General features: G+C 51.8%; 1 protein-coding gene across 6 annotated transcripts in view; it reads right to left on the bottom strand.

Moving 5' to 3' along the window:
• Window positions 1–6,898: 6,898 nt before the first annotated feature.
• CAMK2A (calcium/calmodulin dependent protein kinase II alpha) overlaps window positions 6,899–24,909 on the bottom strand; it is a 61,475-nt gene continuing 43,464 nt past the window's right edge. The window contains exons 14-19 of one of the 6 annotated variants that reach the window (XM_019734369.3): window positions 24,653–24,685; window positions 23,617–23,665; window positions 17,273–17,348; window positions 14,479–14,573; window positions 10,285–10,513; window positions 6,899–10,040 (exon numbers count right to left, since the gene is read on the bottom strand). In XM_019734369.3, coding sequence (XP_019589928.1) covers window positions 10,037–10,040; window positions 10,285–10,513; window positions 14,479–14,573; window positions 17,273–17,348; window positions 23,617–23,665; window positions 24,653–24,685 — 486 coding nt within the window. In that variant the 3' untranslated portion in view covers window positions 6,899–10,036. Of the gene's footprint in view, window positions 10,041–10,280; window positions 10,514–14,478; window positions 14,574–17,272; window positions 17,349–23,616; window positions 23,666–24,652; window positions 24,686–24,909 lie in introns of those variants that run through there. The other 5 variants (XM_019734370.3, XM_088798705.1, XM_019734371.3 and 2 more) reach the window with 5 other exon arrangements.

Consider the following 24,909-nt stretch of genomic DNA (forward strand, 5'->3'; position numbering starts at 1 on the left):
CATACATCCCTTAAGGGGGAGGTTACCCTCAGAAGTGTGGGCCCAGGTTGCCCAGATATCCCAGCTTTTTAAGAGAAGTTGGAAGTCTGAACTCTTATGAGAAATTTCCTATTTTTAAACATGAACAACCAATTCAACAGGTGTAAAAGAGCATGGCTCAGTTAGGGAGGGCCCCCATCCGTCTCTGTGCAGGCCAGACTGCTGTGCAGACCTAAGGGGTTAGCAGTCCGAGGGGCAGGGCTTGCCCAAGGTCCCATGTGAGAATGTGCTGGAACTGAGGCCAGGCCCAGAGCTCCCTACCCCTACTCAGTGCTCTGCTCTCTTCTCCTGCTCAGCTAATATCTATGTTCATGGACCCTTGACCGTGGGAGGCTGGTGGGGAGCCCTGGGAAGCAGCATATGTGCCTGGCTGGGGTGTGGTGGAGGGTGCCCTGGGGCCCTCATTCCCCTTCAGGGACTCATCCGAGAAGGCGTTCTCTTGGGCAGTGCGGGAAAGTGCTGAGACGGGTCCCTGGACTATCTGTGGTCCCTTCCAGCCTATAATCTGTGAGAGCAAACGTGGCGGGGGAGGGGAGCAGAGCGAGGAGGGATGCATTATCATTAGGGACAGCCATATTCAGCAGGAAGAGAGTCAGCAGGGGTCACAGGGGTCACCTTGGTGTTTGGTCCCCAGTAGGCCTGTCCCGTCCCCCCCCCCCTCCACCCCCCGTGTTCCTCTCCATCGCCCCAGCCCAGTTCATCCCTGCATGGGACCTGAGCAGGCCCAGGCTCCTGATCCAGTGTCTTCCCCATCCACCCACGGGAATCCTATCCGTCTTTGCAGGTCTTGCCTTCATGTACCTTCCATTCCACCAGCTGTGGATTCCTAGGGTCTTGGGCTATTGGCTCAGCCTTACTTCTGGCGAACCCTGACAGCCCCGCCAGACTGCATAGGGCACTCCCAACGTTCTGAGACACCCATTTCGTTTCCATGCAGTTAAGACTCTTACAGAGTGCTCTTTAGACCCCAGAACACTTGGGGTGGCAGCAGGGCATCATGAGGGCTGGCGGGCGGGGGTCGGGGGTGCAGGCTGCTCAGCTGCACAGACTGACTTTCATTCCCAGTGCTGTTCCTCCCTGGCTGTGTGTCCTTAGGGACATACAGTGCCAGTCACAGCTTTGCATGAGGAAGCATCACGCCGAAAGCAGTTTGTTGGTGGCTCTGGGGACAGCCAGCAAAGAGTTAAGATGATCCCAGGCCCTCTGATGTCCACGTGACCCTGGGCGGCTGAGCCTTCAGGTCTGTTGTGGTGGACACTTTTCTTCAGACTCATTTTTTTGCTGGTGGCTCATGGAAAGTTTGGCTTCTTGAGCTCGAGGCCACTCCCTTTGGGGCTAAGGCCTCGCTGGCGCTGGTCCTGTCCTGGAAGGGCGTCCAGGGCCGCCCGCTCACCCTCCCTCGGATCCTTGGCCAGCACCCCCTTGCTCGTCTCCACCTGACTTCCTGACTTCCTGTAGCCTAACCTTCTTCCCCAGGACAGAGCAGCAGCTGGCCCCCTCTAGCTACATAGAGGCCTCTTCCCAGAACCCCCATCCAGGATCACTTTTTTTTTTTTTAATTTTTATTGGGGAATATTAGGGAACAGTGTGTCTCTCCAGGACCTATCAGTCATTGTCCTTCCATCTAGTTGTGGAGGGCGCAGCTCAGCTCCAAGTCCAGTTGCTGTTTTCAATCTTTGGTAGCAGGGAGCGCAGCCCACCTTCCCATATGGGAATTGAACCGGCAACCCTGTTGTTTCAGAGCTCGTGCTCTAACCACCTGAGCCATCCGGCCGCCTCCAGGATCACTTCTTATTTGGGGGAAAGAAAGCTTTTTCCCACTGAAGTCCACAGCATCTACGAGCTGCATCCCTTCAAGAATTGCAGCGCCAAGGCCGACTTGGACATCAAAGTGCTTAGAAAAACATGGCATGTAGAAACCCTCCAAGTGGGATAGCTCTCATGAGCCTACTGTCCCTTGTACAGATAAAGAAACTGAGGCCCAGCTTCTGCGTCCAACCGCCCAGGGAGAAGAAGGGCGGGGGTGGTGTGCTCGGAGCCAGAAACTGGCCTAGATGGAGGCCCGGGGCTTGTAGGCACCGTCCAGTTCCATGGCAAGCTGCGTTGGAGGCTGGGCCTCAGTGTGTCCGTCTGTAAGATGAATGGGTTGAACAGAAACAGTGTGTCCCACAGAAGTGCTTCGGGGGACAGTCGCCGGCAAAAGGGAGCTCTGTGCATCCGCCTGCTCAGCGCAGCCTTCCGCTAGAGATCATGCCATGGAGAGGGGCAGGGGGCAGCAGATTCCCTGTCTTTGAAACTGGGTTCAGGGATTCACTCCTCTTGCAGGATGGAGTTAATGATTAGGAGCCCTGTGGTTTTCCAGTGAACCTGGATACCCTGCCAAACCTAGCAGGTAGGGGATGCAGGGTGGGAGTGGTACAGCAATAAAACCCTCTGGGCCCCAAACCTTGCTTTGACCTTGACTCTGTTGACCCAAGGGTACGCTCTCAACTGCAGGGTTTGGGGTGGCTTGGGAGTCAGAGGCAGGGGAGGGGCCGATGGTCAATATTGACCTAGCTGAGTCAGGAAAGTGGGATGGGGAAGCTGGAAGGCTGGGGTGGGGTTTACTGATAACTGGCTCTTCCAGCTCCCAGTGTGACTGTGGGAACTAGGGAAAGGGGTGCTTGATGCAGGATTTCTAAACTGGGTGCTTACTAACACTACAGCTGCCTGGAGCCCTGCCCCACTCTGATGTATCCTATTCTCTGAGGGTGGGACCTGAAACATCTGTATTTTTAGCAAACTCCCTGGGCGACTGCGGCAGCCAGCCCAGTTCCCATATTTGGGCATCATAGGTTCAACCTCACTGTGGTAATAATGAGGAAACTGAGGTCCAGAGAGGGAAAGTAACTTACCCAGGGTCACATGGGGTGGGAGAAGAATGACGATAATCCCCCCTTTTTCTTGGGGGAAGGACTAGTCCACCTCTAGATAGCTCCATGCACACCCAGCTGTGGCCCAGGGCCCAGGAAGGGATGGCAGGGCCAGGCTGCCCAGAGGGAAGTGGCCTCTTAGACCTTGGCAAGCCAGGTGGAGAAGGGAAGGTGGGACTCTTCTGGGAGGAAGGACAAGGAGAGGAGGCCATTCCCATAGGACAGGACCTGCCCAGCCTTGCCTCGTGCAACCACTCCCATCATCTGTTGGGGGATGTTTCCTAAAAGAGTTACTTCAGCTCTGGTCTGGGGAAGTCTATCTCCATTGCTGCAAACCCACTCTCGCCCTGAAAAGGCATGCCCACACCTCAGTATATTTAGGCACACTTAGCCCTCTGACACTTTTGGTCCCCCTCAGCCTCCTCCCCAGCCCCTTCTCCCCGACCCCTTCCTGACCCACTGTTCTGAGCTGTCAGCCTTTGCCTTCACTCTCTCCTCACATCTCAACTGGTTGAGCATCTGCACAAACCCTCCCCAGAATCCCAAGCTGCTGATACTTCTCCTGGCTTCTGCACTCTTTGGACTTCCAGGTCCAGCCCACATCTGAGCCTGCCCTGAGTTCTGATTCTGTGCATGGCTGTCACTCTCTGGGGTTCCTGGGGACAGGAGACAGGTCTTGCTCATCTCTGGGCCTCCTTGGAACTCAGCCAGCTGCAGCATGTCCTGGAAAGTGTTTGGAGTAGCTAAGATTCTGAATCTCACCTTCCATCATGCACTGGGCCACCATGGGCCGGTTCCTTTACTCTTTGCATTACAGGCTCCTCGTTTATGGAATGAAGAGAAAAGTAGTACCTAGTTGAGAGATGAGAGCACACTTGAAGGAGGTAGGGCACGCCACGGTTATTGCAGAGGTGGGTGTAATGCTCAAGCCGCCACAGCATCCACTCCTCCTTCATTCCAGAAGCACACATCTGCCAGGGGTCGACTCCATTCAACAGTGATGACACCTGGGCCGGCCCAGTGGCTCATGTGGTCGGAACTCCGTGCTCCTAATGCCGAATGCTGCCAGGTCGATTCCCACATGGGCCAGTGCCAGATGGCTCAGTTGGTTGGAGTGCAGGCTCTCAAGCACAAGGTTGCCGGTTTGACTCTTTGACTCCCTCAAGGGATGGTGGGCTGCACCCCCTTCAACTAAGATTGAAAGGACAACAACTTGTGTGGGGGCGGAGCCCCAGAAAGTAGTTTCCAGGCTCTTGGCCTCACACAGACAGGTGCTGGCTCAAGTAGTAAATGGCCATCAACTGTGATTGCATGGCCATCAGCTGTGGCTAGTTGGCCGTCAGCTGTAACCAGTGAGCCATTGGCCACTAATATAACTGCTGTGGCTAGGCTAGCAGAGGAAAAACATGGAGGCTAGCAGGAAGATGGTGGCTGAGCTAGCAAGCAGAGCAGTGAGGGTTGAGAATTTTTGTGTGGCTCCTGTTTCCTGTTTCCCCAACCCAGCCACCAGCGAGAATACAGTGGTATGACTCCCCTACCTATGGCTCCGTGGGTGTTCCTTTTTGGCCTCACCATGTCCTGCGTTCTTATGTGGGGAGTGGGAGCAGAGACCCGGCAGGCCGCCCCGCACGACAAATGGCGCAGCGAGCAGGGTCTCCCGCATGACAACTTGATTTGGAAAAAGTCCTGGAAGTACACATTGTTCCCCAATAAAGTCCTGTTCCCCTTCCCCAATAAAAATCTTTAGAAGGAAAAAAAGAGTGATGACACCTGCTGCGTGTGGCCTGAGCATGGACAAAATGCTGTCCCGCCTTCAAGAAGCACATAGGTTTGTAGATGCTTGCTTAGATGACTTCAAACCAGAGGGCTATGTGAGGTGGACAGAGGGGTTGTGGAAGCCCATAGAAGGACTGAACCCAGTGTGTAGTGGGAGGGAGGGAGAGGCTTCACACACAGGATACAGAGCTGTGTCCCGAGGTTCAGGAGGTGTTGAGCTGAGCAAGAGAATGAGGGGGAACGAGCTCTCTGCAGCAGGATTTGAAGTAAATTGGCAGTGAGATGGAGACTTATGGGTGTACACAACTGAGTCATGAGTCAATAGTTGGAAGGGACAGAGAGTCAAAGATACAAGGGTTCCTAAGAATCCCAGTGTCACTATTGCTGGCGGTCCAGAGACAGAGAAACAGACCAGGGCACAGGAGGCCCTGGAAGGGGAACAGAGGTCTGCACTCAAGCCCTGGCTGTCTTGCAAGAAGCCTCTTTGCCTCTGAGTCTCATCTTCACTTTCAGAATAGAACTGGGACAAGAGGTGTGATGAAAGATTTGTGAACTATAAAGGGTGTGGGGACAGAGCCCCAGAGAGCAGTTTCCAGGCTCTCGGCCTCACATAGAAAAGTGCTGGCTCAGGTAGTAGATGGTCATCAGCTGTGACTAGTTGGCCATCAGCTGTTACCGGTTAGCCATTAGCCACTGATATAACTGCCGTGGCTAAGCTAGCAAAGTGTGTTGCGTGGTGGTGTGGCGTCCTGGTGTGGGGTGGCGTGGCACAGTGTGGATTACGGATTGCAGAGAGGCGGATTGCAGCTAGCAAGTGAGGTTGGTTGCGGATCATGTGGCTCCTGCCTCCTGTGTCTCCAACCCAGCCGCCAGTGAGACTATAGTGGTATGACTCCCTTATCTATGGCTCCGTGGGTGTTCCTTTTTGGCCTCACCATATCCTGCGTTTATATGTGGGGAGCGGGAGCAGAGACCCTGCATGTCATCCCGCATGACAAAGGGTCATGCTCCATGAGACAATAATAGTATTTTAAGTGGAATTGGTACTGTTTGAGAGTTAAACCTCTTGAGATCTGTAACCTGCTCCTGTGCTGCCACCTGCTGGCAAGTATCTGCAATAGCAGCCAAAGCCTCAAGCCCTTTTAGTGTTCAGGCAGGAAATCCATGGCACAGAAAAGTGGAGCTGGGAGTTCTGGCACTAAGCTCCAGGGCAAGAGTGCAAATGGAAGCACCCAGGTCCCTCTGCAACCCGCCCCCTTGTCCTTTTCAGCCTTGGCCTCTGCTCTCACTGCAAAGGTCCTCACGTGTGTGCAAGAGCACATGCCTCTTAGACATGCCCCCCTGGTCACTCTGCACAGCGGCAGCGAGGAGGGACCCCGAAAATGGCTGGTGCAGGAATTCTGGAGCCCTGGGATGCCAGGAGCATGTTCTACAGGGGCTTGTGAGCTCCAGAAGGCACATCCTCTGGCCCTGTGGAATCCAGGTGTCTTAGGGGGCATGGCTTAGGGCCACCAGCTCATCTGGTTTGCCTAGGACTATTCCAAGTTTAGCATTGAAAGTCCTGTGCCAGCCAACCAGGATGGTTGGTCACCCTGTCGTGGTCTGAGAAGGGCCAAATTCTCCGCATCACCACCCTGGCTCGGCCAGAGCAGTTTGGGCTGGCCTCTAATGTGGCCTCTAATGATCCAGTGGAACCTCTCACGCCATTCTTCTCTCCTGGCACACACACTTAATCTACAGATAGTTTGCGGGTAGAAAGAACCTTCCTCTCCTTACCTCAATCTCAAAGCAGTCTACAGGGGTTCTGAGGCCTGGGGCTTGTCTGTGAGGTTGGGATGAAGGAAGAGAATGGGTGGGGAAGGACTTCTTCTAGAACAATCTTCACACTATACAAGGACTCTGAGGCCTGGAGGAGAAGAGCCTTGCCCCAGGAGGGAAACTTTGTTGTTGGCTATTTGTGGTATCCCCTTTGCTCTTGTTAAGGGCCCCTCATGTGCCTGAGAGAAAGCCAGACATAGTCTCACAGTGATTGGCTCAGCCTTGACCATGTGACCAAATTGATCCAATCAGAATGAAGACCTGGATTTTTAGTTTTCAGCTGGGGAGATCTAGAACAGGAAACAAACAAAAACCTCCCAGTGTGTGCTTGACCAAGACAGGGAGACAGCAAGTGCACAGAAGTTTGTAGCTATTTATTGCACTGAAAACACCAAGAATAAAACAGACACCCCTATTTTACCCTCCTCCCCCCCAATAGCAGAAAGTTTGAGCAGTGGTCATTCAATTTCACAGCCACATATTTTTAAAAAAGAAAAGAAAGAAAAAACTGAAACAAAACCCCAAACAAATAGTAACAAAGAAACCAGCATGGGGAGTCTGGCAAACACATCCCCCTAGAGTGTCTCCTCTTGAAGGGAGACAGGAGGCCATGGTCAGGGGTAGTGCCCCAGTGGGCATGAACCCAGAAGAATACTTTCCTGTAAACGTGTTTGCATGCTGAAGCCCAGGTCTTGTCTTAGGTCTGGAGTTTTTTGCATCTACAGGATGTTTTGAAGGAGCACAGACTTAGACTGTCTGGTGGGGGTGGGCTTTGAGCCGCTTTGTCTGCCAGTCTCCCCTGCCTGCTGTCTTAGGATCACATTGCTGCCCTGTGGTCCACATCGGCTGGCTGCCCACCCATAGGCGTGGCCTTGGCAGTGGGGCTATCGCACCCTGGGGTAGAGCCCTGCTTCTACTTCCTTGGCACTTAGAGAGGGACACAGTGGGCAGGGGGTGTGTCAGCAAATGAAAGGCAGGATGTTGGTATCCTCCAGCTCAGTTTCCTCTGGTGGGAAACTGAGGGCCAGTGTGGGGAAAGGACTTGCCTGGGAATCCTAATAACCCCCAAACCATGGCTCTTGCCTCCACAGTGCACTGCTGATAAGCAGTTGACAGGCACCAAAGAGGGGAATGAGGGGCAGACAGGGTAGCAAAGGGGACTGGTCAAGCCCAGAATGGAACAGAAGACTAGCCAGTGACTAACCCTGTCAGTTCTCACCGGCGTATTGGGCTTCACTTCACCATCCCATGTGATCCCCCATCAGCCCTGCAACATAGGCTGGGCAGGAATATTTAACCCCTTTAACTGATGGGGAAACCAAGGCTGAAAAAGTGACTAGACTTGGCCTTGGTAATTGCAGCATCCCCTTAAAAGCCACACCCTCACCTTTGGCTTTTGGGGCAGCTGTGGGAGCTGGCAGCTCACAAGGGAGGCAGGTGGCTTCACTGCTGGCACGCTGGGATCACTGGGCCTTACTGGGAAGTTTACCCCTGGGCCTCGGCAGCAGGGGCTCTGCCAAGGATAGAGGCCAGTGATCGACCAGTTTGGAGACCAGGAGGCCGGGGCAGCCTCTTACTTGGCCTGTAGACACAGTCTCCCTGCCTCACTTGTCCCCGAGGCAGGAGCGGTTGAGAAAGAGCCCAGCAGACAGCTCACAATGGGGGAAAACTCAGAAAGGTCTGGATCAAACACCTGCATCAGTCCTGCTCCACCCACCATCCAGGACTCCCCAGAGAGGGTTCAGGGGAATCAGTGCCTCCTCCAAATTCCTGGGGATGTGGCTCTTCCTCCCCTAAAATCCTCCAGAGGGGACAGTATCTCATGCTGGCAAAACACGGCCACACAGAGGCCAAAAGCACAGAGAGGCAGCAACATAATTCCGAGTCGGACACTGAGAATACAACCTCTATTTTTTTTTGTCCAAAATATGTAGATTGGTTTTGCTGAGTGTTTTTTCTTCATTTCTTTTTTTTTTTTCAACATACTTACTGCATATAAAGTCATGCAAAGAAAACAGTGCAGACAGTAGATCCTAGTGGACGTGCCAAGGCATTCCACATCAGTCAATCCCAGGGAAGAGGGCCAGAAAAAGGAAAAGAAAGAGGGACACAGCGATGCTGACCCACGGCTGCAGGACGAGGCGTGAAGAGTACATATTCCAGGGCTCTGCTTGGACCAGCAGACACCGAGGGTGTGGGCGATGAAGACACATGCTCATGAACCACCCCCAGAGATGGGTGGTGGTTGCTGGGGGTGGCACACAGATGGGGTGAGATTCTGGGAAACGTGGTGATAAGGACACTGGTTGGGGAGGCAAACAAAGAAAGTCCAATATTTCCATCCTGACAACCTCCCCCTACCTCTGCCCCAATTTACTGCTTCTTATCAGCACTAACATCTGATTCAGTCCTGAAAGGAACCTTGGGACCAAAATGGCAGAGGACCTTCCTGCTGGGACTGAGTCCACCTCAGCCCTGGGTAACCACAGGTGACTAAGTTCATCTCAGAGATGGCATTAAAAAAAAAAAAAAAAGACCTAGAACAGAGAAAAACTACCCTTCACCCCTCTTCCCACCTTTTTTCCCCAACCCAACCCTCTTCACAATAATTGAGAGGTCTAGTTATTACATAAATATCCATTAACGCAAAATCCATTTACGAAACACACAGAAGTTTGGCTATAAAAAGGCATGCGGTCCAAGTAGAAGTGATACCTAAACGTTGCTTTCTTTTGCCCCCCAAAAGCAATCAGATTCTCTCCCTCAGATATGACGAAGCTGGAATTCTCCGGGCCTGATGGAAGGGTGGAATGAGTGGTTAGTGTTAGAGGTAAACATCAGAGAAGGAAGGAGGAAAAGAGTGGGGGCACCCTGAGAGGCTCTCGCTCCCCACACTGAGGGAGAAGGGTCAGGCAGAGACCTGGAGAGCAGGACAGGACAGGAGGAGAGTTAGGGAGGCAGTCTGAGGCAGGAGACTCCTGGCGTCTGCTCCTCTCGCTCTCTCTCCTGCAGCAGAGGTTGGCTCAGGGGGTTGGGGGTTCATCTTCCCTTCCTAGGGGGACCCCCAGAAGAGGCGAGATCAGGGAGAGTGTTGGGCGATGCCACATTCCCTTCCGACTCTGCCCCTTCTTCTCCCCAACCCCTGGTGAACACATAGCTGGACGTTCTGGCCTCCAGCCAAGGCAAGCCAGGCCAATGACAGCCATCTGGGGGGTCCTCGGGCCAGCGCCCAGGGCTGAGGAAGCCCTGCCCTGGCAGAGGACAGAGAGGGACAGGTAGCAGAGCCGGGGAGATGTGGTCATTTGCTCTGAAGACATGATGACTTTTGTGAACAAGCAGGCTTTCTTGATGCAGGTATGGAGGTGATAGTGGTGGTGGTAGTGGGGTGACTGATTGGGGGAATTCCAGCAAAATCCAAGTGGGAGAACCAGCAGCCACATTCCACGGATGAAGAGGAGATCTCCGCGGAAGAGTGCCCCCAGCCTGGACCTTCAACTGTAAGACACAGTATGTGTGGTGGGTAATGGGGGTGCTTTTGAGAGCACCCTGGTTTCCTTGGGCAACCACCCCACCCCACCTCCTTAGATGGAGTTCAAATTGTTGCCTGTGGGACCCGCCAAGCCCCAACACTATGCCCTTCCAGCAGCCAGGTTCCCCAATGTGTCCCCCTTCCAGACCAACACCACCCCATTCCTTGAGATTGTCCTAATGACAGATGGCAGGAAGGAGAGGCTCTTACTGGGGCAGGACGGAGGGCGCCCCAGATCTGTGAAAGTGGACGATCTGCCATTTGCCATCCCGGCGGTGCCAGACACGGGTCTCCTCTGACTGGGCGGTGCGGGGGATGCCGCCGGCGTCCAGGTACTGTGTGATGCGGATGTAGGCGATGCAGGCTGACTCGTCACCCATCAGGTGGATGTGGGGGTTCAGAATGGTGGTGTGCACGGGTTTGCTGTTCCGGGACCACACTGCAAGTGGGGACGGGAGGGGGCCGTGGAGATGCAAATGGGGGGCCTCCCACCTCACTTCCCCAACTCCCAGCGACCCTCCCAGTAGAGACCCCTCTGCCTGCCTCATTTCCATGTCTCTGTAACATGGTTTGGTTACCTGGGAGTCAAGGCAGAACTTCTAGATGACTAGATCATATCCCAGCTTAGATACGATGGATTTCAGACACGCCAAATTCTTCAAGCATAGGGGAATGGAATTTTAGAATCACAGTGTCACAGACACACGGAAATATAAGACTAAGATGATTATAGAATCAGATGACTTTAGACCAGAATCGCAAACCCAGATCCCTATAGAGGCCAGGCAAGAACATAAATGAGGGGCTGAGCTGGGTATAAGATGGTAAATGGCAACTGGCCCTTTTCCTCTGGGTCGGGGAGGCAATAGGGAGTGGTGGAGACTGTGGTAAATAGCACACTGTGTCCTGTCTCCAGAGGGCATCCTGTACACAGCTTCCCTGGTGGTTGCTATGTGAGTTAGTGGGACACATGCTGTCACACCTTCTGATTTTTTCAAAAGAATCTAGAAACCTGGATTTCTACCGTGTTTCCCCAAAAATAAGACCTAGCCAGACAATCAGCTCTAATGTGTCTTTTGGAGCAAACATTATATTATATTATATTATATTATATTATATTATATTATATTAATTATATTATATTACATTACATTACATTACATTATGTTATATTATAAAGACCCAGTCTTGTATTATAGTAAAATAAGACCACGTCTTATATTAACTTTTGCTCCAAAAGAGGCATTAGAGCTGATTATCCGGCTAGGTCTTATCTTTGGGGAAACATGGTATGTAGAAATGCCTCATTCTTCATTATTGGCATCTAATTTAAATTTAAAACAACATGCAGTCCACATGAAACATATGTGCAGTGCACATATGGCCTGGGGGGCCCCCCACTTGCATTCTCTATTCTCAACATGTAGAATTATGCCAACTTGGGAAATATTAAAATAGTAGAATCTTAGAATGTCGGAATTGTAAGGATGGCACTGGTGGTCCTGGGGTGAGGTCACGGCGCTTTCCAAAGTTAGGGAGAGATGCACAGCTCTAGTAATCTTGACAGAACTGACAAAAGTACCTGAAATCAGCTCTCTATGTGAAATATTAGACACACCATTATTGTTAGTAGTAGTAGTAGTAGTAGTATTAATGATTTTGGTTCTAGGAACTTCTAAGTTTTCAGCAAGATGGAAAACCAAAGCACAGAAAGACGATGAGCCAGGAAGGGGCTGGACAGGGGTCAGCAGAATCTTGTGCTCCAGAGCAACCCTTATGCATTCCCTACAAACGTAGGTCCAAACACCACAGTCAGTCCATTCCATCCTTAGAGATGCCAATTCAAGAATCTGTATTAAAAATCCCCGCCCCTGCTCCACCCTCTGATTCTGATGCTCAGCCAGGTTAGGGAAACACTGATTTCCTGAAAAAAATCTAAAATGTCTTTTTTCCCCCAGGACTACAGAAAGCTTCCAACAGTATCCACCCGCTAATATCATAATCACACTCCACCCAGCCTTTGGATAAAGGACTCAAAATCACTCAGTCTTAGATATGTAGACTAACGGACTTTTACAATTCCGGGCTCTCAGAGAGAAGATCGAGCTTTTGTGGTATAGGCTTGGGAGTTACCTCAGGGGTCTGAGGTCACCCAGTGGGCCTCCTACAAAATGCAAGGAGGCCTCAGTAAGCATCCTTGACAGCGTCTGGAGCTAGAGGCACTCAAGATCGTCTAATTTAACACATCCATTTAGCAGATCTGGAAACTGAGATCCAGAGAGGCAATCTGACTTGTCCCAAGCTGGGCCAGTTTCTGAAAGAAATGCAGTAGAGCCTAAAAGAAGTCATTCTTCTAATGGGACTCAATTAGGACGATCTACCGCAATCCCAGAAGGGACAGAGTTTAGCATTATTGAGGGCACCGAGCCTCCCTGTTGTTGGTGACAGCTGGGGTCCTGAGGGGCATTTGTAAAGAAAAAACTATCCTAAGGTGGTGTCTCTCGAACAGACTGTAGGCTTCCAACATCCACCTTCGTGGATGGCATGGGAGAAAGGGCCAGGTCCTCTGACAGAAAGAAGCAGGCAAGAGGGTGGGACTTGGCTCAGAGCGGCAGTTACTCTGAGTCTTACTCTTGGGGGTCCTTTGATGTGACGAGATGTTCTTGCCTTGAGTCCAGGGGGCCGTGCTGCCTGGAGGCAGGCTAAGGGCTAGCACGGCCTTCTCTCTGTTCTTTTCCAATTTGCCATCCCTGAGCCTTTAGCGCCAGCTCAGCCCAGTCTCTGCTCTGTGAAGACACACTAGGGAACCAGCGCCCCCAGAGGACAGACCAGTAGAAAGATGGCACAGTGACCAGACAGGGAGCTCTAGGGTGATGGGGGCCGTTGGGTTCCAGTCACTTCTCTTCACATGAGAATTCAACCTCCATTGCTAGCCTTGGAGAAGCAAGAGTTTGATTTATCAAGGAAAAAATGCAACTTCCTTCTTCCCAGCTTTTTGGGGGTGCTCTTGAGCCCCTGTACTCTATAAGATTCAGTCAGATTGGGTACAGGCAGGCGAGCAGTGTCCAGCTGGGGGCTACTAATGGGCAGATGAGGGGGGGAGCATGGGAAAGGGAAGGGCGCTGAGTGACTCAGGACTGGGGTCTGCCACCAACTTTCTGGTGTTCTTTGGGCAAATCACTTGTCTTCTCTGGGCCTCAGTTTCCCTTTCTGTGTGATGAAAAATTGGACTAGATCCTACTTCAGTCACCTAAATACCACCTTTATTTTAGCCATCTACAAATGCCGCCTGTACTTACTTCATTCATTGACATATTTCCTTAAATCGATTCACTTTATTAATGGATATAAATTTATTTAAAAAGAGCTTTCTAGCACAATCATTAATGCACAACCAGTATCACAGGATAACATTTTAATAGTAAGTCCAGTAAAAACGAAATAAACGTATGTGATCTTAGCTCCATAGTCTTGCCTGCAAGGGAGCTGAGCCTGAGACTGCCCTGTGTTTGATGAAGAGTCAATTAGAAAGTGCTAAGAAGTGTTCAAGACAGACTAGCACCCGACTGAGCCTTTCCCCTTGATGGAACCGGACATATTGAAAGTGAATTTAGAAAGAGACCAACTTTCTCACTGTGCGAACCCATGTGGTTTTGAGCAGTGCGCACATGCTTCGGAAATCATTTAGTGTGACTTCAGTGGCACATGCCTTCCCTTTGGGGGGCCCTGGCTATGCCACCTTTGGGTCCTGAGCTGATGATCCTAAGCTGTGTGTGTGCTTTGGTTCATCCCTGTCTGACCCCTGGCCCAGGTGAGTCATGGACACAGGCAGAAGCGCCCTCGGTCACGCCTCGTCTCAGCCCCTGACAGTCCCTGGTTGCAAAGCTGCCGGGTCTCTCCTGCAGAGGAGAGGCCCAGAAAGGACAGACATGCAGACAGAGACCTAGACAAACAGGCAAGGCACAGCAATGTGAGCTCGGGGCCTCTCCACTTCCCCAGACTGCCCGCCAACAGAGGGCACTTGCACAACAACCCACCAGCTGGGCAGCTGGGGTGGTCCCAGGTGTCAAGATCAGTGTAACTTGGGTGTGTGCCCTGCTGGGAAGGCTCCTTCATCTATAAAATCAGAATAACCCTGCCTGGGTCACGGGCAAGAGAGGGCTGAAGGGGCTCATCATGCTTATCCCAGGTCCCCATCCTCAGTCACCAGGGGACAGCTGGCAGTCAGACAGGCGAGCATTAGGAGAGGGAACCTGGATGGAACCAAGCCCTGTCCATGCAGGATCTTGCTCTTCGCTGGCTCCTGAGCTGCCCCAGGGCCCTGCCCGTCACCCTGCTGTGCCATCTGGCAGGACACAGAACGAGAGCAGACAACAGGCACCCCAGACAGAAGGAATTGCTCACGGTTTTCAAAATAGAATCGATGGAAGTCCAGGCCCTCGACCAGGTTCCCCAGAGCCTCAGGTTCAAAGGCCGTCATCCCGGGGTCACACATCTTCCTGGGGGGAGGAAGTCAAAGGAAAGAGGGGCTGGAGTGGCATCTCGCAGCCACCATCTCATTCAGGGGCCTGGACCTGAGGAGGCCGAGCCTGTGAAATCAAAGTGATTGCACCCACCTCATAGGATCAGTGAGGTTGGTGGATGGTCAAGGCCTTGCAAACTGTGCAGTGTGGGGCATCGCTGACTGGTGGGTGCCATTTAGAACTGGGAAGCCTGGGCTCAGGTCCTGGCTCTGCCATTTACCCAGCAGGTGGCTTAACCTCTCCAAGCAAGAGCACCATATGGCGTGCAGAGTTGTACACTGCACTAGGTGCCAGTGGGGACAATTCAGCCTGGATGCTACTCTCCAAATTGCATCCCATCCCCACCTCACCTCTCGCCCAGGGCAGCAGGTCCACAGCGGTCTTTTCCTAATTTGTCTTCCTAGGTAGGGGACCCTTTCCTTCATGTTATAGTGACTTCTGCTCACCAAGCAGTTATGTCCCTGGAGGAGGTGCATTTTGCTACTTTAAACAAAGGTGCCCTATTGTTAACAGCAGCCCTCACTGTGAGCTTCAGTTTCCTCTTCTGTAAATGAGGAAAATCGAATTTCACAAAGCAATGCCTGGGAGGAAGGCGCAGGACGTGGCCTGGGAGGCCGTCAGCTGTGTCTTTTCAGCACAGTGCTCCCTTCTAGGTCTGTCTTCCCAAAGACCCTGACAGCCAGGTGAGGAAAGGGAAAATCTGTCTCCCCCACCCCCAGTTCTCTAGTATCTTCTGCGGCACAACAGGGACCCCCATGACAATAATGATGAAGCCAGAAACAGGAAGTGTCCCAGGACAAGCAAAGATCCCAACGTGGGGAGGAGCTGGAGACCCTGGAGGAGGGTGTCAGGCCCAACATTTTCTGAACTGGACATCATGGTGAGGGCAGGGTACTCTGTCCCTGTTCTGCCCCGACTGTCCTGTCAGTGTGACTGAGCCCATACAAGTCGCTTCTCTCCTCAGGACCTCAGATTCTCCAGGTGGATTAGCCAGGGGTTGGAGAGCTGTGCTTAGACCATACGGGATGCTCAAGACCCTTCCAGGGGCAGAATCCTCCCAGGCCGAGGGTATGAGGTCTGAGCATCAGGGAGACTGAGCTCTCCCGCTGGGGAAACCCCTCTCCAGGAGGTGTCTGGGTGTTACTACCTCCAAAGGGACTTGGAGACTATCTGCTCCAACTCAACTGTACATGTAGGAAACCAAGGCTCATGAGACAAAGGGGCTTCTCCAGGGTTACACAGGGCCAGACTCAGGGCACCCCAGGCCCCAGAGGTCATGGCAAGGGGTCAGAACCTAGGGTAGGCCATAGGTGCCAGAGGAAGTGACATCATGGGGAGGTCCCCAGAAATGGCACTGTGAGGCTTGGAGTCCACAGGAGCCACCGCTCTTTTCCTCCTTCCCTGGCCGTGTCCTACCCGGGCCATTCTCAGGCTCTCCCATGGCTCACTGAACTCTTTCTAGGGATGGCTGCAAAACCCGCTTAATGGCACATTTCCATGCTTCTATGCAACACCCAGTGCACACGTGCAGACACACATGTGCACACCCCCTGTGCACACAGTCACAACGTGCACATGTGAACAAGTGCATGCACACACACACACACATGCGGCCTCAGTCTCACACCTGCACCTTCCAAGGTCCCTGTTCCTTCAGAGATAACTGGTAGATTTCTGGGACTTTGCCACCCTGCAGCTGAAACCCTCCCACAGTGGCCTGCCAAGCTTTTGGGAGACTAATGTCATCTCTAGGCACAGAAGAAACCAAGTTCAGGCTGCCCAAGTTGCCAGTGCCAGGCAGGTTGTTCCCATCTCACCTGAGCTCAACAGGCAAAGGTCATTCTGTCTTAGTTGGCAGGTTTTGTCCACCAAAAAGTATATGTAGGGTCTGCAGGCCCAGGCCTTGTCAGCCCTGGCTGAGAAATTGAGGCCTAGGCCCAGAATCCTCTATCTCCCTGGAGCCCGCTGAGGGCAGTCTGAGGGTCTGCTTCTGGACCAGACCGGGAAGGGTGTGGGTGACCACCAGGGGGAGCTCCAGCTCAGCCTTTGCACGCAGCCACTCTTCCCAGGACTGGCCCAGGTGTGTAGGGATGTTTCATATCACCTGTTTCATTTTATGTTATTTTTGTGCACCTGCCTTATTCCCCAGAGGATTTAAGCATCCGTTTCGAGGTCCTTTTGCTCCCTTTCCCCCCCTGCCGCCCCCCAGCTCACTGGAGGTACACAGCCTATGGATTCCTTCCCACTCCTGCCCAGCTGAGCTCAGAGGTCTGAGGAGGTCCAGGGTGAGGACGTAGGCCCAGGTGGTAAGACTGAGGAGGGGCCTGCCTCCCTCCCCTCCTTCCCAGCTCATCTCCTGAGGAGGCCCATGATGCAGTGGAAACCACCCCCTCTTTCTTTGGGGAAGCAAAGGAGTCTTGTTGGAGTCCCTCCTGGGTTATAAGATATGAGGAGCAGGGGGAGAAGCAGGACTGAGCTATATAGAAGTTTTGTGAACAGAAAGCTTAATAAAAGCATAAAGTCTTAATGTAAAGCAGAAATATGAGTTCATTCTGATTCACAGCACATGCAGAGTGAGTGACGGAGGGTCAGAGACGAGGACCCCCAAAGTTAGCCAACAGACCCCCCGAACAACAATCCAGGCAGGACATGCAGGATGGGCCCAGCCGACTCACGTGTAGGACTCAAAATCTCCATTGCTTATGGCTTCAATCAGCTGCTCTGTCACTTTTATAATTTCCTGTTTCCGCACTGTAGGGCAGGAAAGGACACAGAAATAGTAGAATCGTGATAGTAATGAAGCACCAACTACCATTTCCTGAGTCCTCGTCATGTGCCAGTCCCTGTACTGGGACCTGAGGTCCTCACATAGTTTCATTTATCCTCAAAGTGTCCTTGCAGGTAGGTATCATTACTCCCATTTTACAGAGGAAGGAACCAAGGCCCAGACAGGTAAAAAAGGTATGAAAGTTCCTTCAACTACAAAGGATAGAGCCAAAGGCTTCTGGCAGCCTTTGTCTCCAGAAGAATGGATGGTGGGCATTCTGACTACATGTGATTTGAAACCAAGTCTTAACTCCAAAATATGCTTCCCTAATACCTCCTGAACCAAAACAAGGTCAACTATGGCCGTTGTCACTAGTAGCCATGAACTAGTGCCTCCCCCCATGCCCCAAACTGGGGCTGCAATTCCTTAGGTCTGTAGGAGCTTTTTGCTCCATTTGGGTGCCTATAGGAATCAGGCACTGAGCTTTCCAGAACTTTCTAGGCATAATGAATCCCAGTTGCTGAGACCTGGCCTCCCCTGCCACCACTGAAACACCACAAACTTCTATCTTTCAGGAACACTGTCAGATGTCACTTTTCTTATGAGATGTGTGATATTCTGAGCCCCAGTTTCCCCATCTGAAAATGGGGACACCATCACCTCTCATTCATTCAGTGCCAAACATACGGAAAGAACCCAGGCTTTTAGTACCAGACAGGCTTCATCTAAATTCCAGCCCAGGTCCTTATAAGCTGTGCAACTGGGGACCACAAAGTTGTTTCACAGTCTGTCAGATGAGATGATAGTGCCCCCTCCCAGGGTGGGATGAAATGACGTGCACGAAGCACTTGGAACAAAGCCAGGCACACAGTAGGTACACATGTAAGTGCCATGTCCTACATCCTCCCACATAGTTGCCATATCTGCTCCTCAGAGACACTCTGAGACGTGGGCAGGGCCAGTTTCCCCCACCTGACCCCCGAGGAGACTGAGCTTCAGTGATGAAGGAATTTGAAGCCAGGTGTCCTGGCTTCCAACAGGCCAGTCCTACTAGAAGCGTCACTTGGTTTCCCAAGGGGAAGGCCCTCCTGACCTCCCCCAGGCTCAAGCTTAGCTCCAAACCTGGTCAGCTCATTGGCCTATGGAGAAGCCTCAAGTGAGGTAGATGGACATTTCCCAGTCTGGGAACATGGAAGAGAGACCACACTTGGCTGAGGCCCTGTCCCTGTCTCTTTCTTTATCACTACCTGTGCCATCTCATACCAGGGAGCTCACCTCAGACCCAGAGGACACAGAGTCACAGGACATCCAGGCTGGCAGAACCCCCGGAGACCAGGGACTCAACTTCCTTATCAAACTATTAGGGAAATGGAGGCCCGGTAAAGGGTTATGACTTGCACAAGGACAGAGAACACATAGGGTACAGAGTTTGGCTCCCAGTCCAGGGCCTTTTCCACAGGACTCGGGCACCCCAACATGCTCTCTAACATATTAGACCCATATGCTTGTCTATTCCCCAACTCAAATATGAGCTCCATGGAGGGTGGGGCATGGCCCTTGGCCCATTGGGCCCCTGGAGCCGGAAGAGGCCTGCCCCAAAAGGCACTCGTTATTGAATGAATCAGTGTGCCAGGCATTGTGCTGTGTGCTCAGCCTCTGGAATCTTGAAGGCTCACAGCACTTCATGTGGTTATTATCGCTTCCATGTCACAGATGAGCAAATTGGACGTGAGGGAAGCTTAATAGTCTGCACCGGTGGACCAACTGCCCAACCAACATTTGTAGCTCCAAAGCCCATCACCTTTTCACCTGCACCACATGCCCCTCAGGGCAGCAGACCCTGCCCAGCAGAGCTCCTGGGACACGGTGGGTGCTCAGCAAACGTAGCAATTATCTTCAGTGTCAATCACCACAGTGAATGACGAATTATTTCTTTCTTGGCTCTGCTAAGAATCACCAGGGCTGGGAATGAGTCCATCTTAGACCGTGCACTCTGCCAGGTCACTCTGGGGCCTTGCCTGGGGCTGAGAGAGAGGCGGCATGAATGAATGAATGAATGAGTGGATGAATGAATGAATGAATGAATGAGTGGATGGCACCAAACCAGGGTCTGAGGGCTGCTGTCTTTGTCCTGTTGTCTGGAATTGCCCAAGTCACCTGATAGCCTCTGTCCCTAGGAGCCCAAAAGCCTGAGCTCCTAGTCAACTTTGCCCTTCTTCACAGAAGCTGGAGACCGACCATGGGAAGAAACCCACCCCTGCCAGGAGACACCTCGTTCTAGCCTCGCCCACATGGAATCAAAAGTGATGACACAGAGTGAGTCCATGTGCTCATGGATGGCCACAGGACCTGTGCCACCTCCCTCACCTCCTCTGCTTGCACTTTAAGAATTCTCCTAGCGCGATAGTCCATGAGCCTGTGTTTAATGTCCTGTCTCCTTGGGCTACTTCTCACTGCCATCTCAGAGAAGCCAGCACAGTGGTCCAGGGCATGGATTCTATAGCCATTGTCCCTGAATTTGGGTCCTGGCTCTGCTACTTAATAACTGTGTGACCTTGGGCAAGGGACTTGCCCATGCCTCAGTTTCCCCATATGTACAATGGAGCTACTAATAGTGCTTACCTCGTAGGGTAGTTCTGAGGATTAAGTGAGTTAAGAATATATCAATAGAAATAGCTAATACCTATGTGATCCTCCCTAAGAACCACCTACTGTTCCAAGCCTTTTATATCAATTCTTGTATGCAAATAATGATGCATTATGTAAAGCATTCAGAGCAGTGCCTGGCACTCCATAAATGAGAGCTCTGATTCTTATCATCTGCAAGTCTCTGAATTGAAAGTTCTCCTGAGGACAACTTCTAAGCTCAGCGAGGGGTGCTTCCCAGCAGCCTAATATGTGACGGTTTGGTCTTGGTTGAAACTGGGGCTTGCAGCCTGCCACACCGTTGGACAGCTCTCACCATTGGTGCCGGCCTCATTCTTCTTTCAAGTTGAAATCTGCCCCCCTGAAAACCCCTGGTTATAGTTCTGGTCCCTTTCTGCCTGCTCCCCCCAGAGTCTACGCCCTCTCCCTGACAATTCTCTTCTCAGGGCTGAAGGACTCCAGGATGTGTTTTGCAGGATCTGACTCAAGCTGGCCATCTACGCTCCAAGGGTCTTTGAGCTATCTTGATGCTTCTCTGAGCATAAGCACACAATCCCGGGTGTGGCTTGGATATTATAGAAAATCAGGTTTGGGTTGGCACTGTCTACCCCCACCCCATTCTGGATACTATACCTCTATTAATACAGCCCAAGACAGTGCCTATCTTGGCTGTGCCTCCAGCCCCTCAGGACACAAAATATGCTAATACTTGAAGCCTAGTGGGCAGGAACCTCCCTAGCTTCATTCTCTGGGACAAAAGATCTGGGAGTCTAGTGCTCCTTAAATCTGGAGAAATGCACTCTGGTTCTGGGCCCCTCAACAGTCCCATTGCTGTGTGAGGGATTCATGCAGCGGCAGCTCAGTAGTAACCTGTGGCATTTCCCATTTTCCAGGTGTTCTCCCAAATAGTCCAGGAGTGCTCCCCTACAGATAGGAAAGCTGAGGCCCCGGAGAGGTTAAGGCACGCTCTCGAGCGCACCCAAAATGCTGAGGCTGAGATGGGATCAGCATTCCTGACTGGTATTTCCCAGAATGTCGCTGTTGAGATTCTGAGGCAGCTCTTTGGGTTGGAGGGAAAATTAATTTTTCATGGAGCTGACCGGGAAGAGCTACGGGAGTGGGGAGGAAGACTTGCAGAGCCCAGGGATGCTCAGAGGGCGAGAGGCCTGTGCGTGAAGGCTGAGGTGCTCTGAAATATTAATGTCCCTTTCTTTGTTCAGGGGAAAATGTTCCCTGGAGGATGACATTTCTAATTAACTTTAATGTTAGGTCAGAATCCACCCCACCAGCTGCTATTCTCACTTAGAAAGAAGACTTAACAAATTAACACCAGAAAATGGTTTTCTGGAAACTTTCTCTGGGGCCTGGAGAAGCTGAGGGAGGCATAGGCCTCCTCTTTTTTGCCAAACATGGGGAAATGCTTCTGGCTGAGCCAGCGTCTCTTACATCAGATACGGCCTTTTACGCGTGGGGAAACTGAGGCAGGGAACGGGTCCCAGTTCTGCCATTAATAACCCGGATGTGTCCTATGTCCTCACTGGGCCTCAGGTTTCCCTCCGTAAAAGGGGCCTAGGTGAACTGAAATTCAAGACTTCACAAGTTTTCCCATCCTGTTCTCTCTAAGGCAGAGAATTATGATTGTAAATGTGGGGCCGCAGGGATGTAGCCCAGAGCCATCACCCCAGGTGGAAAATGTCTTTGGCAGCTCGCATTTTACATTAATAGCGCATACAAATGTCGCATTCTCTTCCAAATATTTCTGTCTGTTTAATATATAAATATTTGCCTTAAAATAATCTTTGAGTAAGACTGATGTTCCAAAAATGTCATGTGGCTTCCTGTCAAGCACAAGCTCTAGTTGAAAACAAAATAAAGATTTATTAAACAATTACCATGTGCCAAGCACTGTATAAGCACTTTATACACGGCCTCGTATTTCATCTGCACAACAATCCTCTGAGGTTGGCACTATTATCATCACCTCTTTACTATTAAGGAAACTGAGGCTCAGAGAGGTTGAGTAAGTTGTCCAAGGTCACCCAGCAAATGGACCCCAGTGAAGAAGCACAGAACCAGCTCCCCTCCATGGTCCCTGCCTGCTCTGAGACCAGGATTGTGAGGCTACAACAAGTCGCCTTAAAAATCCCAATCTTACTATTGGGACAGTGAGTCTCGAATATGGGGAATGTCTTAGAAAAGGCATGTCTCAGCCCAACACAGACCTATAGAACCAGAATTCACAGGGGCAGGGCCAGGAATGTAATTAGAAAATCACACTGGAGGGACTCAGAATGCTGATTTAACCCTATCGGGTGTTCTTCAAGATCGTGTATTTTTAAAGGTTGTTACTAGTGCCATCATAGGAAACCGGTTTGTTCCAGGGCCAGGTTATGGTTATAGTGACCCTCCCCCAGCTGGGAATGACCAGAGAGGGACACATACAGGGTGAGGCTCATCTTCCAGGGTATCCTGGCAGAGTCAAGAGGCAGTCATGGTGTTTCGTGTGTCAAAACTGCCTTAAAGCCTAAATTGCAATTGTGCAAAACTATTTATTACATAATAAAATGATCTTTTCCCCACCATTGTATTCTTTTAGAGGCAAATTGAACTCCTGAAAAATGTCTACACTGGTACCACTGTGATCTCTCCATTGGTGTTCTTCTAGATTTCAGAGACTCCCGGGCAGCTCTGACACGCGCCTGAGTGTGAGAACTGCTACATTCCCTGATCCCCCTGTTCGAGGGGGACGAGGAGGGCCAGATGCAGGATATCACTGACTCATGTCCCTTAAGCAGAAGTCAGCACTCCATCGTCCCTCCTCCACGCTCCACACACACTTTCCAGAGCGGTGGTTACCAGCCAGGCCCTGGAGCCACACTGCCTGGTTCAAAACTTGACTCCACCTTTACCAGGTATGGGACGTGAGGCCAACTGACTCATGTCCTCTGTTTTCTGGGCTGTAGAATGGAGTTAATCACAGCACTGACCCCTAGGGTCAGCGAAGCTCAGCTCAATATAAAGCACTTACAGTGTAGCACACATCAAGCATCCCATAAAAGGCAGCCATTATTCCTATTACTGCCCTCATTGGTTCCTCTGTTACTATATGCGTACACTTATCTAGGGATTTGCACCCTCGTCCATTGGAGGGCTTTTGAGGACCGTTAGCCACTAGCCACAGTCGCGTCTGCAGTTTGGGTTGCTCTTCGGCAGGGTTTCTCATACCCTACTCAACTGACCTCTCTGCATTTGTGCTTTTCCTTCCCTTATTATCATTACTTCATGTTTTAAAAAGCAACTCAGAAAAATTCAAAACCACTTTCAAAGGAAAATGTATACCACTGTGCTACATTTATGACTTGAATATGTTAAATTATTTTTTCTAACACGTAGTAAAGTAAATGCTTCGCCTCTGCAATAAGAAAAGTCCATCAGTGTACCACTAATGGGCTGAGTATCCCACACGGGGAAACTGTTCCCAGTCTGGAAGGAGCCAAAGTAATGCTCTCTGCAGAGGAGCAGGAGACATGGTTGGCCCTGGGGCCCTTTCAGGGGGCCTGCCAGGAGGCCCGGGGACCCAGACGCTGAAGGCAGGACTACCCCTACCTTTGGTGTCTTCGTCTTCAATGGTGGTGTTGGTGCTCTCTGAAGATTCCTGCCAGAAAGAACATGGGAGGTGGTGAGGCCTGTCTGACCAGCAGGAAGAGATGCGTCCAGTGGGGGCTGCCCCGGCTGCCTGACGCTGCGGCCCGGTTTCTGTAAGCCTCATGTGTTCTGCCATCCAGATGCTGCCCTGAAAACCCTGTTAGACTTCCAAGCCTAAGGAGGGGAAGGGCCCAGCTAAGCAGGCGGCTGGTGGTGGGGGTGGGGTGGGGTGGGGGTGGGAGAGGGGAGGGCGTGAATGAAGGGATGGATGCAAGGAGAACCCTGGCCTTTCTGGAAGGGCTGGAAGGGGTTCCTGAGCCCTGTCTGCTTGAGGGGGCAAAGAGGGAATGTGGAGGTGCAGAGCGGCACATGGTGGCCACAGAATGGGGAAGGGATGCACACACTGGCAGGAGAGGAAGAAAGAGAAAGAGGGAGGCCCAGTATGAGAGAGGCTGGGCTTTTTAGGGGGAGAAAAACCACACAGCTGAGGGAGACAGCAATGCAATCAGAAGAAGAGGGACGTAGGCCACCATGTCACCACTGGAACCTTTAGACAGAGGCAGCGGCTGGTGGCTCCTCTGCCACCGGCATTGCCTGAGTAGCCCTGCTCGAGAAGGGCTCTACGGCGCCCACCGCTTTGGCCTAACCAAGCCCCCCACCCTTCGCCGCAACTGACACAAACCAAGCCCTGAGATGAGGGCGGGGAGAAGCGAGAAACCAAGGGCTAGATGTGTGATGGAGTTCAAAACACGCTTCATACCCAAAGGAGCTCTCAGGTCTACTGTCAGATCTGGGCCATGGAGCTGGAGGTGTCAACAGAAACACACCAACAACACGCACACACAACACACATGTTGTCACACAAGGCACACGTACCAAGCACGCCCTGAGCACCCTCTCCCCGCCCCCGGTTCCCGGTGCAGCCTGCAGGAGGGAGGCAGGAGCAAGGGTTCAAGGCCCAGCATTTACCGGCGTTTGGGAGACGGCAGACACTCACCATTAACTGAACGCTGGAACTGGACTTTCTTTTCTGGAAAAACAAGGAGAAGAGATGGGACAGGAAAAGACACAGCGTGAAAACGGCAGGGAGCAGAGGAACAAAGGACAGGGGAGGTTTGGAAGGAAGATGGGCCTCAGGGTCAACCTCTGTGGTCCTTTGCAGGGCGAAGAGTCAGGGCACCAGCAACATCTGACCTGGCAGGGCCAGTCCTTTCTCAGCTTGAAGTTCTGGGGCCTCGTGCACAGCTCCCTGGG

This window comes from Rhinolophus sinicus, chromosome 5 (genome assembly GCF_057876585.1).
Source record: "Rhinolophus sinicus isolate RSI-liver-muscle chromosome 5, RSI-T2T, whole genome shotgun sequence".
Lineage (NCBI taxonomy): Eukaryota > Metazoa > Chordata > Mammalia > Chiroptera > Rhinolophidae > Rhinolophus > Rhinolophus sinicus.